General features: G+C 38.4%; 2 protein-coding genes across 52 annotated transcripts in view; one reads left to right on the top strand and one right to left on the bottom strand.

Annotated features, from left to right (window-relative positions):
• The window catches only part of LOC107221848 (longitudinals lacking protein), a 101,977-nt gene extending 90,225 nt beyond the window's left edge, over positions 1-11,752 (bottom strand). For 26 of the 50 annotated variants that reach the window (XR_006903220.1, XM_046733647.1, XM_046733639.1 and 23 more), the window contains exons 1-6: positions 11,369-11,750; positions 8,595-8,827; positions 7,478-7,893; positions 7,117-7,363; positions 6,135-6,312; positions 4,133-4,270 (exon numbers count right to left, since the gene is read on the bottom strand). Coding sequence is in view for 48 of the 50 variants with exons in the window: in XM_046733647.1 (XP_046589603.1) it covers positions 4,133-4,270; positions 6,135-6,312; positions 7,117-7,363; positions 7,478-7,893; positions 8,595-8,768 (1,153 nt within the window). In the remaining 2 variants the exon portion in view is untranslated. Of the gene's footprint in view, positions 1-4,132; positions 4,271-4,849; positions 5,407-6,134; positions 6,313-7,116; positions 7,364-7,477; positions 7,894-8,594; positions 8,828-11,368 lie in introns of those variants that run through there. The other 24 variants (XM_046733665.1, XM_046733663.1, XM_046733661.1 and 21 more) reach the window with 3 other exon arrangements.
• A 271-nt stretch (positions 11,753-12,023) lies between these two features.
• LOC107227334 (protein bric-a-brac 2) overlaps positions 12,024-13,732 on the top strand; it is a 34,203-nt gene continuing 32,494 nt past the window's right edge. The window contains exon 1 of one of the 2 annotated variants that reach the window (XM_046733628.1): positions 12,024-12,291. The gene's annotated coding sequence lies outside the window, so the exon portion shown is untranslated. Of the gene's footprint in view, positions 12,292-12,452; positions 12,553-13,732 lie in introns of those variants that run through there. The other variant, XM_046733630.1, reaches the window with a different exon arrangement.

Raw genomic sequence — 13,732 nt, 5'->3', positions numbered from 1 at the left:
AAAATCATATATATATATATCATCAAGTTTACAACCATTTACCAATACATTACCCACAAAGACCTCAGAGAAACAGATGTTCGTTCTTCTTTCTTCGAGATTATGACGAGCGAAAACACGACAAACAAACATTGCAAAAACGAAAAATGTACATTATTGCAATGAAGTTTCATGTTTGAAAACGGTAACATTTTTACCAAAAACGCGCCCCGACAACGCATGATTCTAAAAGTTTAAAATAAACCTCGGAACAGCGTCAACAATCTTTTCTACGAACAGTTTAAAGCTCAACTTTTAAAAATGCAAAAAGCAGTATTAAAAGGAGTATAATTTCCGTTTAAACGTTTCCAATCCCCAGAAAAACGTGAATAGAAAAATCTTCTTTCTTCTCAAAATCTTCTCAAGGTGGTGTAATTTGTATTTATATTCCATATTAGGATGCATCGTCATCTTGCGATCAAGAAATCGCTTGACCACAAGAGATTGTTCGATCTTCTTATTTACTCATTATTCCCTGTTCACTTGGAGAAACAACATAAAAAATATGAACGAGGACAAGTCTTAAAAATATTAATAATGCATTATTATATGTATATATCGTCAAGTACAACACCACGTTGTTAATCTTATCGATAGTGTAATTATGGCAGATATTTTCCATTACTTGGAGTATCATTTTTATATACGTTCTTGTGTATGTAATAAAAGAAGCATAACAGAGTGAAACAAAAATATTTTTTTACATAAAAGATTTCAACATATGTCTGATGTGTATGTGCATACTGTTTTGTTGGTTAGCAAAATAGGTAAAAAAAAAATATATTATTCTTAAAACGTGTAAAAAAAAATATATATATATTAAAAAGAATCATGTACGTGTGCAGATCGTATTACGACAAGAAGCAAGTTATGTACACTTGGTTAGTAAATTTCGTTCGTTCTTACAGTGTTTTTTCTTTTGCTTGTTTGTTTTTCCCTTTAATGCAAAAGTCTCTCTCAAAGCACAGACAATGCGCCAATGGTATTACAGTTAATGTGAGGGGGAAAAAAAGGAAAAAAAAAAAATCCAAAGGCTGAAGTTGTTCGTGTGTTGAGAGAAATTTTCCTTTTTTTTTTTGTTTTGTTTTCACTTTGCCATAATTAGGGGGGTATAGACTACCGAAAGAAGCAGAGCATGCAAGACAAGTACGCAAAATATGGCAATGTATTTAGGAAATTTTTCATTCCCAATATTATGAATATCGTTAATACGTCTCTCATTGCCCAAATGAAATATCCGTCCAAATGTATATCTTATATATATATATATATATATATCTACATATAATATATATATATATATATATAGTAAGTACAAAATTATATAGAGAACCACAACCCAAAGTAATTACACAGGTATTTATCATCATATTTCACATGACTATTATGTACTGTCAATTGTGCACAATTGATGAAGAAAAAAAAAAATAGAAAAAATTTATTCGCCTCGATTCCCGAGTTAAGTCAAGTTTTGACTTGACGACAAAAAAATATGCTCCGGCAAATTTGCCGTATCAAAAAAAAAAAAAAAAAAAAAAAAAAAACCAATCGTAGTACACGGATTAATATTAAATCAAAGATTGACAACTGACTGTACATATCAGTGTTATGTGTTGTGTACATATGTGTATATATATATATATATATATATATATATATATTATACGTATATATACATATATATATATTAAGTGGACTTTGTTCGACATGTTTTTTTTTTTTTTATCAAAAAATATATTTTTTTTTAATCTACAAACTACTAAAACACGAACACGACTACAAAACTGATATGGCATAATTTATTCCATTAGTGAATTTAGAAGAAATTATGCCAAATCAATAACCACAACGGACATTTAAATAATGGTTTTTCTACATGCTGCAGGCGACGTAGTGCAACCTCGGTTTTACTCTATTTAAAACTATTTGGATATTCTGCGAAACACAATATGGTGAGAATTTTTTATTTTTTTTATTTTAAAGAGAAATAGGAAGAAAAATTAAAAATTTTTTTTCTTTTAACCAAAATTATTAACAGACGTTGAGAATGTATTGCAATAATACTGTGCATAGAAAAACGTATGTTGATATAACAAACTACATAATTGTACTGACGAACCATAAGAGAATATTCAAAAAGAAATTTTCAAATTTTCTTTATTCTCATCTCCCATCTATTATTTTATCGCAAATAATTAACACGTGTTGTCTCTAATCAATTTATTTCAACTATCCGAATTATTATAAATTGAATTTTAAATGCCAATTCAAGTTAAATTCAAGGTAACGAGTCTCTGATTGTATAATTAAAAAAAAACGACCTTTGCCATCAATGCAAGCACCCAAATTTTAAACAATGTTCCATTATCAAGAATTATTACATTTGACTCGCGACTAAGTGGGGGGAAAAAAAAGAAAATAACACAAACTACCTTTTCTCATTACACGCGTTATGCATTTTCTCTTCATCATTATCGTCCTGTTCCAAAGATATATTATAACGTGTCGGTGGTTTTTTTTTTTTTTTTTTTTAGGAAGATTTTATCTCCATTATTTCTCAAACTTGCAACATGATATAAAAGAAATAGCTAGCATTGACAGAGAGGTCGCTCCTCTCTCTCCGAATTTACCTTGTATCCCACGTTGGATCACTTCATTATCGATCGCCTAATTATTCATATAGATATATATGACATGTTAATATGCATATATACCCACGACTATCAATCGTTCCTCCTATTAAACAAGCCACATGGGAAGAATATTGAATATTCAATAGTAAATAGTGAATAGCGTTCAAAATTTTATTACCTAATGTTAAAAAAAAAAGCTGTTCAATTTTGTCAAAAGCTACCGAAAGTATCGTTTGAAAAAAAAGATATGCATGAGTAAATTTTGCAATAAGTTGAAAAAAAAGGAATAAGAAAAAAAAACAACAAATCATTAACCACAAATTAGATTATCTTCCCAGTTAAATCTCTCAATCAAGTAAGTTGTGTGACTTGCTCACAGTTCGTCAATACAAAAACATAGCTAGGGGGGGGGGGGGGGGGAGAGGGGGGCACCAAATAATCGTTAGGGAGGCAGGGGGGAGTTGTTCGACCAAACATATTTATAATTCGGTCTATTCGCGATGCCGGGTCAGTATCTAAAGCTGCATCTGCTGTTGTGTTTGTGGCTTGATAGAAGGAGAGAGAGGTATATGTAAAATAGAAGAAAAAAAAAGAAGGAAAAAAAAAATAATCGTGACATTGCAAAAGCCGGTAACGATAATGTAATACATCTGTACTTCGTGTTTATCCTTTCTTTCGACATTATCGTCGACGTTATACACGTATATAACTTAATGTATAGAAATGAAAAGGCTACCGATTATGAATGAACGAAGAGATGAACTAACACGAACCAACCAACCGTGCCCTGACCGGAAAAAAGCTCTCTCAGAGACCGTGCTACTCTTGAACATTTTTAATACACATATGTGTATATATGTGGGTCACCCTATGTCGCCCAGCAGCCAAAATTGCTCCGTATCTCCTGCGCAATTGGCACTTGTATATATACATATATATATTTTATGACAAGTCACATGATCCGAATCAAGAATAGTAAAAATCCAACTTGTAAATATGCTTACAAAATAATATACCTTGGCTTGATAATTTGATCAAATTTCACTTATTTGACAAATTTCTTGTTCAAACACGTCTTGTCTGGTTTAAACGAACAAAGCGTACCTTTGCATAAAATTGTTCGAATTTGATGAAGAAAAAAGTTTTTTCAATTTTTGTTTGTAAGCATAAAAAACAAGTGTAGTATCAACCGTAGTTTAATAAATGAAATTTTGTAAAAAATGAAAAAATTTGACACTTTGATATTTATAATACAGCAAAATTTGCGAGTAAAAACATACACCAAAAATCTGACTTTAAACTCGATTATTATCGAATAAACTGTAAAAGCTTGAGCATCGACAAAATTTCTCTACATTAGGGAATTTTATTAAGATTTTCATAAGGCTGATTCGAGTGACGGATAAGTGCCGATTGTTACGGAATACAGATGCACATTGAATTGGCAAATGTAAGCCTACCTTGTGAGTCTCGATGGGCCTGGGCGGCCTCCTGGGCTGCAAGAAAGACCTCATCTGTAGTGCCGGGGGTGCCACCAACCGCCCCTACGACACCCCCCGCATTACTTCGGTCACCAGTAACATGCCACGAAGCAAGACCTGCGACAACAGAATGAAAAAAATTTTGCTCGATAAATAAAAAATAATGAATATCCAAATGGGGGCTGACTGTAATTATCAATGTTTTGTAAAATCGAAAGAAACTTTTGCATAGTTGGAAATAGCTTGCTTTTTTTTTCTTTCATTTTTAAATGTCAATTATTCTAGTTATAAAAATATTAAATATAAGAGGAATAAATAAAAAATAAATGTGTAAAATGTTGTCGTATGGAAATGATCTTTCAAAAACTGAGTGATCGGTAAGTTTTTTTTTTTTTTCTTTTAATGAATCGAAACTAACAAGTAAAATGCAATTCAAGTTTACGTTTATTACACAGTATCAGTTTTTAGTGTTCCCTTGTTTTTTTTTTCTTCAAATTCTTGATACAATAATACTGCAAACATGTGACAATATCTAATATAATATATAGATATATGTATATATATTCACACACAAACACATCACAATCTAACGGCTTATATTACCAACAACAAAATCAACACGATACTTGCCAGAATTTGACTGGCTCAGATTTTCTTATAGTTTGTACACCTTAAAACGATTTAGTGCCCATAAGCTATTTTTATTTTAATTTTTTATTTTTCTTTTTAATTTACGTGGTTATTGAACAAAGATTAATTTCGTTCCACGGATACATAGAATAAACGAAATGCTGATACGCGCACTTTTATTATTTATTACATCTTACAGGAGAATAAAGAAACAGTTAAGCATATGAAAATAAAAAAAAAAGCTAAAAAAAAGGGGGGGGGGGGGGGGGGGGCAGTTTAAGATTGTCTGTTCTGAACCCAAGTTTCAGGTTGTCGCCATCGCCTCCTGACTACGTTCAACTTTTTCAAATAAAACTGTAAGGTCGATCGATTAATGCCGTACATTTCAGATGCCTGAGTGGTGCTAACACCCTGTTGCAAAATCGCTTCCAGTGACATTTTAACCGAATCTAAGCTATACTTTCTCCCCTGTTTGTTTGCCAGGGATTTGAGCAACGCGCCTACATCAACGTCGGGACGTGGCCGCCGGATATTTGACCCTTTTTTATAATCAAGGAAATGCGTCGCCCAAAGGGCGCCACCCAAATCCCCGGTCGATCGAACCGGCATGTCCGCCCCCCCACCTGTAACGAGGAAACCGAAGCTAGTGTCCGCTAATTAATTTGTCCCATTAAAATAAAAACGAAAATACAAAGGAGAGAGAAGGTTAAGAGAAAACGAAAATAGAATTTATTCACTAGTTCAACACACTAAGAAACATTTATGTTATCCGAAATTGGTGTGCAAGCGAAGTGACGTTTTATTCAAAGTAGCATCAGATCAGAATTGAATAAAGTATGGTAGTGACAATTATGATTTCATCAAGCTTTGAACAAATTTCCCCTTTTTCAATTAATACGATTCTTTGAAACCCCTAAATGTGGATTTTATTTGATCAAAATCCCGGTCTAATTCAGGCTGACAATTAAACGGTTTCGCAAATAAACGCCCTTACCGCCTAGTGCATAGAAAAGCTACAACTTATACACTGATCAAATTTCACGATATTACTAAAATGTTCAATAAAAATCTGAGCGAGTCAATAACCAGACAAGTATTAATGAAATGTGTTTTGAAATCACTTTAAAATGTGATCAACGGCTTCAAGACAATAAGTTGAGATTAATTTCACATGCATGCAGTATTATTTTTCAGTTGGTTTGTTTTTTCGATGTATTTTCGTCAATGTATACTTTACCGTAATAATAATTTAAAAAAAATTTGGGTGTGAATCGAAAACGCGTGGCAAAATCGTTATGCGAAAATAAATAATAAATGAAATTATCAAACAAAACTTTTCAATCTCACTTACCAGGGTGTTGGCTAGGATCGTGGGATGGGCCGGCTCTAGGGTTATCTTGTTCCATTTCATTGAGGTCATTCATATCGTCATCGAGCGTTAAATCTTCAACGCTCTCTTCGGGGTCCTCCAGGTACTCTGACTTTGGCTCTATTAAGTTGTCATTCGGCTCAGGTTTCTCAATTGGCATCTATAAATGATAAATGATATTCTTATTAATATGAGTGATTAATACACGAATCAATTTTTAATATACAGATACTTTTATTAATATTTGTCTCGTACCGTTTCCACCCCAACTAGTCACAATTTATCGAACTAATCAGGAGGACAAAAGCACGATGGTTTATTGTACCAACGAAGCGAAAGAAGTCTAGCTAAATCTGGCTACCTTCCATTATGCGCTGGATATACGAAACAAGTTTACTGCCATTAAAAATAAAACTAAAAAAAATTGTGGATACCTTGACTACACAATATTGTAAAATATAAAATTGTCTACAAGTTACAAGACGATAACACAGAGCACACGGATTTTATTGCAGATAATTTGGCTTCCATGAGTATGCTCGTTAAAAATTTAATACCAGGTGAGTTAATTAAAATAATAAAAACCAGTATAATTCAATAGTTTATCTACTCTCTGATAGGATAAAATAGTTGGTGATGTTGAGCGCTGAGCAATAGTCGGAAACAATGTTCTAGTGCGATCTTTTATAGAAAGATTCAATATATGCAAATGCTACATTCTGAATTCAATTTTTGAAGTCACATTCCCCAAAGCAGGTGTATGAGTTTTTACGAAATCATGCACTTGCTAATAGAGTTCTATGCATGTAAGATGCGAAACGTTGTACGATTTATATGTAAAGAAAGATGCAGATTGATAAAGGACAGCAACAAAGGACCAAGAAATCATTGTCCATTTGAATTATACGGTTAAGGATCATATGGTGAACAGAAAGTAATAAGAGAAAATAGTAATCAGACATACCTGGAGCATCTCATCCGCAGGTTTGGTCAGCTGCTGCATGAGAGCCGACCTTCCGAGAGAGTCTGTAGGGTCAGCGTGAACTTTCTCATCTGCAACCGGCGCTATACCGAGCGCTGGAACACCCATAGAATGAGAGACGTCACTGGAATTAGATGCCTCATGATTTTCAACCGAGTTATCGTCGCCGATACTTCTTCTTCTAAGCTTTTTTCTTTTTCTTAACGACGTCGGGCTAAGAGAGCCTTCCCTGAAATCAGAGGAAGCATATTTTCAAGTTTAGTAACAATCGAAACTATGTAAATATTTTCAGACTTTTACATTCAAACACGAAGTATATGTGCATGAAAATAATTTTATTTACCTGGAGGACAGCCCTCTAGAGATTTGTGGGCTGGCAGAATCTTCTGGTATATCGACGGACGTCTGCGAAAGACTCTGCCTAGGAACTTTACTGTTCTTTTCAATAGTGAGACCGGAAGACGTATGTGGAATGTCTAACGACTGTGCTGTGGATTGTGACGATACTATTTTCTGTTGCCTCTGTTCTGTTTTACTGTTACAGCTGCCTCCACCACCACCCCCCCCTCCGCCGCCTTTACTTTCCGAAAGTCCTTTTATTTGAAGAGACTCCGCAGCTTTTAAAAGCGCCGCCAATTGGTCTTGGGAGATGTTCACTTCCCCCCTGTACATGTAGTCCATCATGGCTTTGAGCTCTTTAAATTTGACATCTTTGAGTATGAAAACTGGATGTTTGTCGTAGTGTTCGCTGAGGAGGCCCTAAAAAATGACAAGAAAAAAAAATACCAAATTATTAAAGAGTTCAACGTTCTCAATGCTGCACCCCTTTCCGCAGTTTTTTTTTTTTTTTTTTTTTTTTACTTAAACCCTACGCACAGAACTTAATTGGGTAAAAGTTCGATTCGCCCAAGATATGGGAAAAATGGAAAATTCATTTCGGCATATTCCCAGGACCCCCCCTCCCACTCTCCCGGTAAGAACCCTGGAAATCCGCCATTTTGCTTTCCCCGTATTGATCAGGAGGCAAGAGGGGATCAAACAAACTAACTCACTCACTCACTCCCCCCCTGACGCTGCCAAACCCCTTGCTACGGTACACAGTGGCCAACTGTATCAGGCGAGCGGCCATTTTGTTTCGACATCAACCTCTATTTGGTATTGATTAAACTCTGTGGCGCCCATCTCGAGCTTATAGAGATATGACGAGCCAGGAATGTGGGGAGGATGAGAAGGAGGGAGGAACGAGAACTGTTGGGAAGTTGAAAAATTGAACGATCCGTTCTCAACGCGTAGAAAATAATTACGAAGATCGGGGAGGTCACTGTTCGCGACACACGTGCGCGCGATAAAAGATTAATCATTACGCGGAATGACAAGAACTTGAGGAGGAGGGGAGGGGAGGATACGGAAAGATGCACTGATGAGAACAAATATAGGTGAATGATAAAAAGAGAACTCACCTCAAAGTACGGACTGCACGCGGAGAGGACTACTTTGTGGGCCTTTAAATATTTCCCCTCCGCCGCCAAAGTGCAGTCGACTAATGTGCCGCTTTCCAAAAGCGTATCGAAGTTCTGTATTAATGTGCTTTGGTGGTTGTTCCATCTAAGGCAGAACTGTTGGTCGTCTTCCATGGCGTTGAATGAATTTTGTGTATTCCGATCCGTCGTTTATATCTCTCTTTTCCTCCTTTCTGTTCGTAACAAGAAACGGGAGAAATGATATTTAATTAGGAAAAACTTTGCCCCGATTGTGCGTTATCTTCCTCGCGTTCGATCCATCTTCAATTTAACCGTTATTGAAAGCCTCAAGTCACGACACGTTGAATTATTAAATATATTATTTCTTTTCCATTATCTATCCACCAGGGAGCCAGGGACGCGCGATACTACCGGGCAACGGTGGTTGAATACCGAGTAAAGAGAGCGAGGAGCGGCGGAAAATTATGTCGTGCAAAGCTTCCAAAATGGCTACTGGTGATGCAAGCGCGTCGTCGTCTCCTCTCTCGCCTGGTCTTTTCCTTTGTGCGTATGCTTCTAACTAACGGTAACTCTCACTGGTGGGGTTTGGTGCAGCGGGCGTTCGGACCTCTCTGTGTCAGACGGAAATGGGGATCGCGTCTAGTCGAGCTGCGCAAGCGCAAATGAATCGCCGAACGCGCAGGCGCGGTGAGGGTCGAGCCTACCCAGGTACGATGTGTGTGTGTGTGTGTGTATGTAGACACAGCGGCAATACGTTTCCCGAAATCCGGTACGTGTTTAGTGAAAATCTTATTCCCAACGTACATTTCCCAACACCGGTGGCTCCCTTCGACGGACGAATACGACGATAACCTTCGGGTAGCGGCGTAAAATGTCCTTATTTGCACCGAGGTGACTAATAAACGTGGGTACACGATATCACCGCCGTTTGATACACGGAGCGGCAACGTTACGGTTTAGAATTTAGAAAGTATATTCCGACAGTTGCGCGTCGCTGTAGGCGAGGCAAAGTGTGCGTTGCACGATCTGAATTGAGCCGCAGCTAGCAGTGGCTGTTAATCTTCGTAGGCGGCGGTTTTGATATACTACGCGGCGTTTCGCGGGAGGGGGGAGGAACGATCGCAGCTAAAGGTCAAGCGTGTTTGAGAAAATCTTGACACGTACGATAATCGTGTAGTTTGACGACAAACGTGTAGTCACGGTTCGATGATATACTTCGTTTACAAATGCACGGCGTTAAAAACTATAGATATACTCTTTCTCACTCTCTGTAGGTATATGGTAAAATAGCGAGACACAGCTGACGATTGGGTGGAACTATCGACTATAGCAATTACCGTGAAAATAACTCGTTACGATATCGCGGTTAATCAGCCGGGTCGCGCGGATGTCTTGTTGTCACGTTATTGGAGTGATGCACTCGTGTTCAATTACGCAATCGCTCGTATTATTATCACACTGTGACGTAATCTGCGCGAATCATCGTTAACGTACCTCGTCCGGCAATGTGCGAGCAACTATAAACAAATATTATTGACAATTGACAGATAAACTTCTATCACTCACTCTATCTTTCTCTCCGATTCGATTCCACGGGTTTTCAGCTTCTCCGCTCTTCGTCTCGTCACGTAACGAAAAATTTATGTACGCCGCACGCGCCGCTTATTATCTTTCTTCTCTTTCTGTATGTCAACAGGCCGTCTCTCTCTCTCTCTCTTTAACGATTTCGAGTTCATGCGCGGGTAGAAAGTAGCGCGAGAAAACGGATCGATACCGTTGGCAGTACTGATTACCAAGATCTGGGAAAATATGAATACATACATAACCTATCGACGGAACGTTGCAACGGCGTTTAGTGCGCCGGAGCGTTCAAAGCTTTCTTACGAACTGCACGAATCGGAGTGAAATTGTCGCGACTAAATCGACCGGAGAAAATACCTCGCCCATGCCCAATTTTCCGATCTAGCAACATCGATCCGGCCATATGCTAGGCTAGCGATCGTCCTCGTCGTCGCGTTCACACGTCAACGTGAAACGTGAGAAAAAGATGAGAAGGGAAAAGAAAAAAAATGATGGCGAGAAAAGAAAAGAGAAGAAAAAGTCGAGCCCCGGGCAAGGAATAAAAGGGGCCACGGTTTCAGTTTTCCCCCCCTGTTCTTCACTCCGCGTATATAGAAGCGGAGGAAGAGGAGGAGGAGGATGGGGCCGGTGAACGCGCAATGGCCGACTTCGCGGACTGGGTAAGGACAAAATGGCGAAAAGTGTTTGAAAATCGTGAGGAAAATTGTCGGACATTGCTACTAAATGCGAAGGACGTATGACAAACCGGTTGAAATCGATCGAGCTCGAGGGTATCATCGATTGAACGACTCAGGTCGGCACAAGAGATTCAAGTTTTTCCGGAAAATCTCACAAATTTCCCCGAAAATTCGGAACGCTAGGGAGGACCACCGCCTTTTACGGCGGGTTCGCAATATTGGTTTATCCCTAACCGGCAGGCCATGAAACGCGAGAAAACGATCGGAAACGCGTCGAAGATAACATCGAGAGAGTAATAATATAATAACAAAGAAAACTATGTACTACAAGAATCTGTACCGATGCACTCGCACGCACACACACACGCACGCAGGCACGCACGCACGCACGCACGCACGCACATAGAAACACGCGCGCGCGTTCAAACATCGAGAATTATAAAATAATACCTATACATAATACGTAGATAAAAAAAAAAATTATCGAGTACTCACGTCGGCTTGGCACAATCTAATATCACAACATGAGGGGATGATGATGATGACGATGATGACGAGGAGGCTGAGCGGCGAATGTGTCGAGGCGATATCAAAGAGGGGTTAGAAAGACCAATCAAAAATATTGTTTCCTCTCATTGAAAAACGAAAACTGTTGCATATACGTCTCTATACTTTAATATATACCCGTTGTATTATTATTTTTTAAATATATACATATATATATATCTGTATGTAATGTGTGTATGCGTATATATATATATATATCTATATATATATATATATTCTGTATTTTTGGGGAAATGAAAACCAAACAGCGTCCGTCCTCCGTCCTCGGCTTGCACTACCCGCCGCGCTTACTTTTTACACAATGGCCGTGGCGGTAGGAACTCTACGTGGTAACGATCGAACGGCGAAGTATGAAGCCGGGCCGCCGGGTAGCACGGAAACGGTGGCGAAGTCTTAGGGAGACGCGGCGCAGATGACGAAAATCGGTCCGCAGCGCAGGCTGCTAGACGGCGGCGGCGGCGGTAATTCGTACGTCCGTGAATCGCGTTCGTCTCTCCGCCCGCCCGCCATCCCTCACTCTATCTCGCTCCCCCCCTCACCGCCCTTCCGCAGCCACAAAACTGACGCCGAGGTTCCGTCCACATGCCGCATCACCGCTTCCCGCGGTCCAGAGGAGCGGCGAAAGGAGAGTAGGAGAAGTGGAAAGCCGGGGCAAGAGAGAGCCGGAGTGAAGAATTGGGGTCCACAACAAAATCGCTTAATCGTTTTGCGCCGTCGTCCGCAACGCTTCGTGTCCGCTGTGTCGGGCACCGTGTGTAAAACAAAGTTCGAAATAATAACGCGCTGACGAATAATTTTCGTATATCGACGAGACAGTCGGTCGGTCAGTCAGTCAGTCAGTCAGTCAGTCAGTGCGTGTCGCCAGTTTGTTTGTTTGTTTGTTTATTCGTTTGTTTGTTTGTTTTGTTTTCGTTTGTTTTTACCTGCTTTCGTACTCTCCGTATTATTTATTCGTCGTCGTTGCTGCTGCTGCTATTGTTGTTGTTGTTGAGTTTTTTTTTTATTTACATTTTTTTTATTTGTTTTTTTTTTTTTTTTTACTTCTCTGTTTTCATCATTTTTCTCTTACACACATCTCGAATACGTTCCTGCGACGTTCTGACTATCAAACGGTGAGTGACAGCTGATTTATACTCTGTGCATGTATGCGTGTACGTATGCATCTGAGAACGTGCGATTTATTTGTTACGTTAACACAACGTCTGTATCAGTTTATTCTGCCAATATCCACACACCGTTTGCCCTTTACTTTGACAGTACACAATCACAACGTGGTAGGATTTAAATTGTACAGCCGATGATGTTTTTTACTCGTTACGATATTTATTTCGTACGTTTTTTTTTTTTTTTTTTTTTTTTTTTTACGCTCTTGACGATCTCGCGTTTTTAACTGCGATCGATCGAATTATCCGTTTTACTCGTCGTCAATGTTTACATTGCAATGGTGTAACAATATCTACAAGGATGATGATGACAATGATTATCGCTTTTCTCGCTGTAAACGTTATCATATTACACGTGAAGAAGAAATGTTTCTTCCTTCTACTTCTCGGTCAAGTTAATATACATCTTTTCCCATCTACCTAGAAATAATGGAATTTTTATCCCAGGCTTATGTAACAAAAATCATCGTCATCTTCGTCGTCGACGTGTCATTTGATCGTTTTCTTTTTCCTCACCACGTACGCGCTATTTATCCTCTTCCTCTCTCTCCCTCCCCCCCGTATATCGTACTCGCTGACAATGAGACGATAATACGCGCTCCGCGTATTTCATTCATTTCTGGGTTAGCTTGTCAGTTGCTCGTAACGTACGAGCAAAACACTCCACGCCACTAGAAACGGTACACAGCAAGTGACCTGCGAATCAACCGTCATCTTGCACAAATTTATCCGGTTCCCTTTTTTCCCCTCCTTTTTCGCTTCCTCGTTTCTTCCGTTCTCAGAATTTTCTCCTATACCTATAATGTATATATAAATACAGTATACACGTGCCCGTGGTAAATAAAGTGTATTTTTTACGTCCGAATGTTTCCCCCCTTATATTTTCCGCCTTCTACGATAAATCTTATCCCTTTGAATTTCGTTCACAGGGATATATATATATATATATATATACATGTATACCATATACTTATAACATCACGGAATTGTTTTTCGTTTTTCTAATAATTTTATATTATCACTGGAAAATACTTTCGTGCCCAATGATCGTGTTTCAAATTCAATTCGAATAATGAAAGTCGAATCGTGTTCGTTCTGGCGGTGAAAATTTGAATTCTCCCGCCACATT

This window comes from Neodiprion lecontei, chromosome 3 (assembly GCF_021901455.1).
Source record: "Neodiprion lecontei isolate iyNeoLeco1 chromosome 3, iyNeoLeco1.1, whole genome shotgun sequence".
Taxonomy (NCBI): domain Eukaryota; kingdom Metazoa; phylum Arthropoda; class Insecta; order Hymenoptera; family Diprionidae; genus Neodiprion; species Neodiprion lecontei.
The sequence above is the reverse complement of the archived record's forward strand: the minus strand, read 5'-3'. Positions and strand labels throughout refer to the sequence as shown.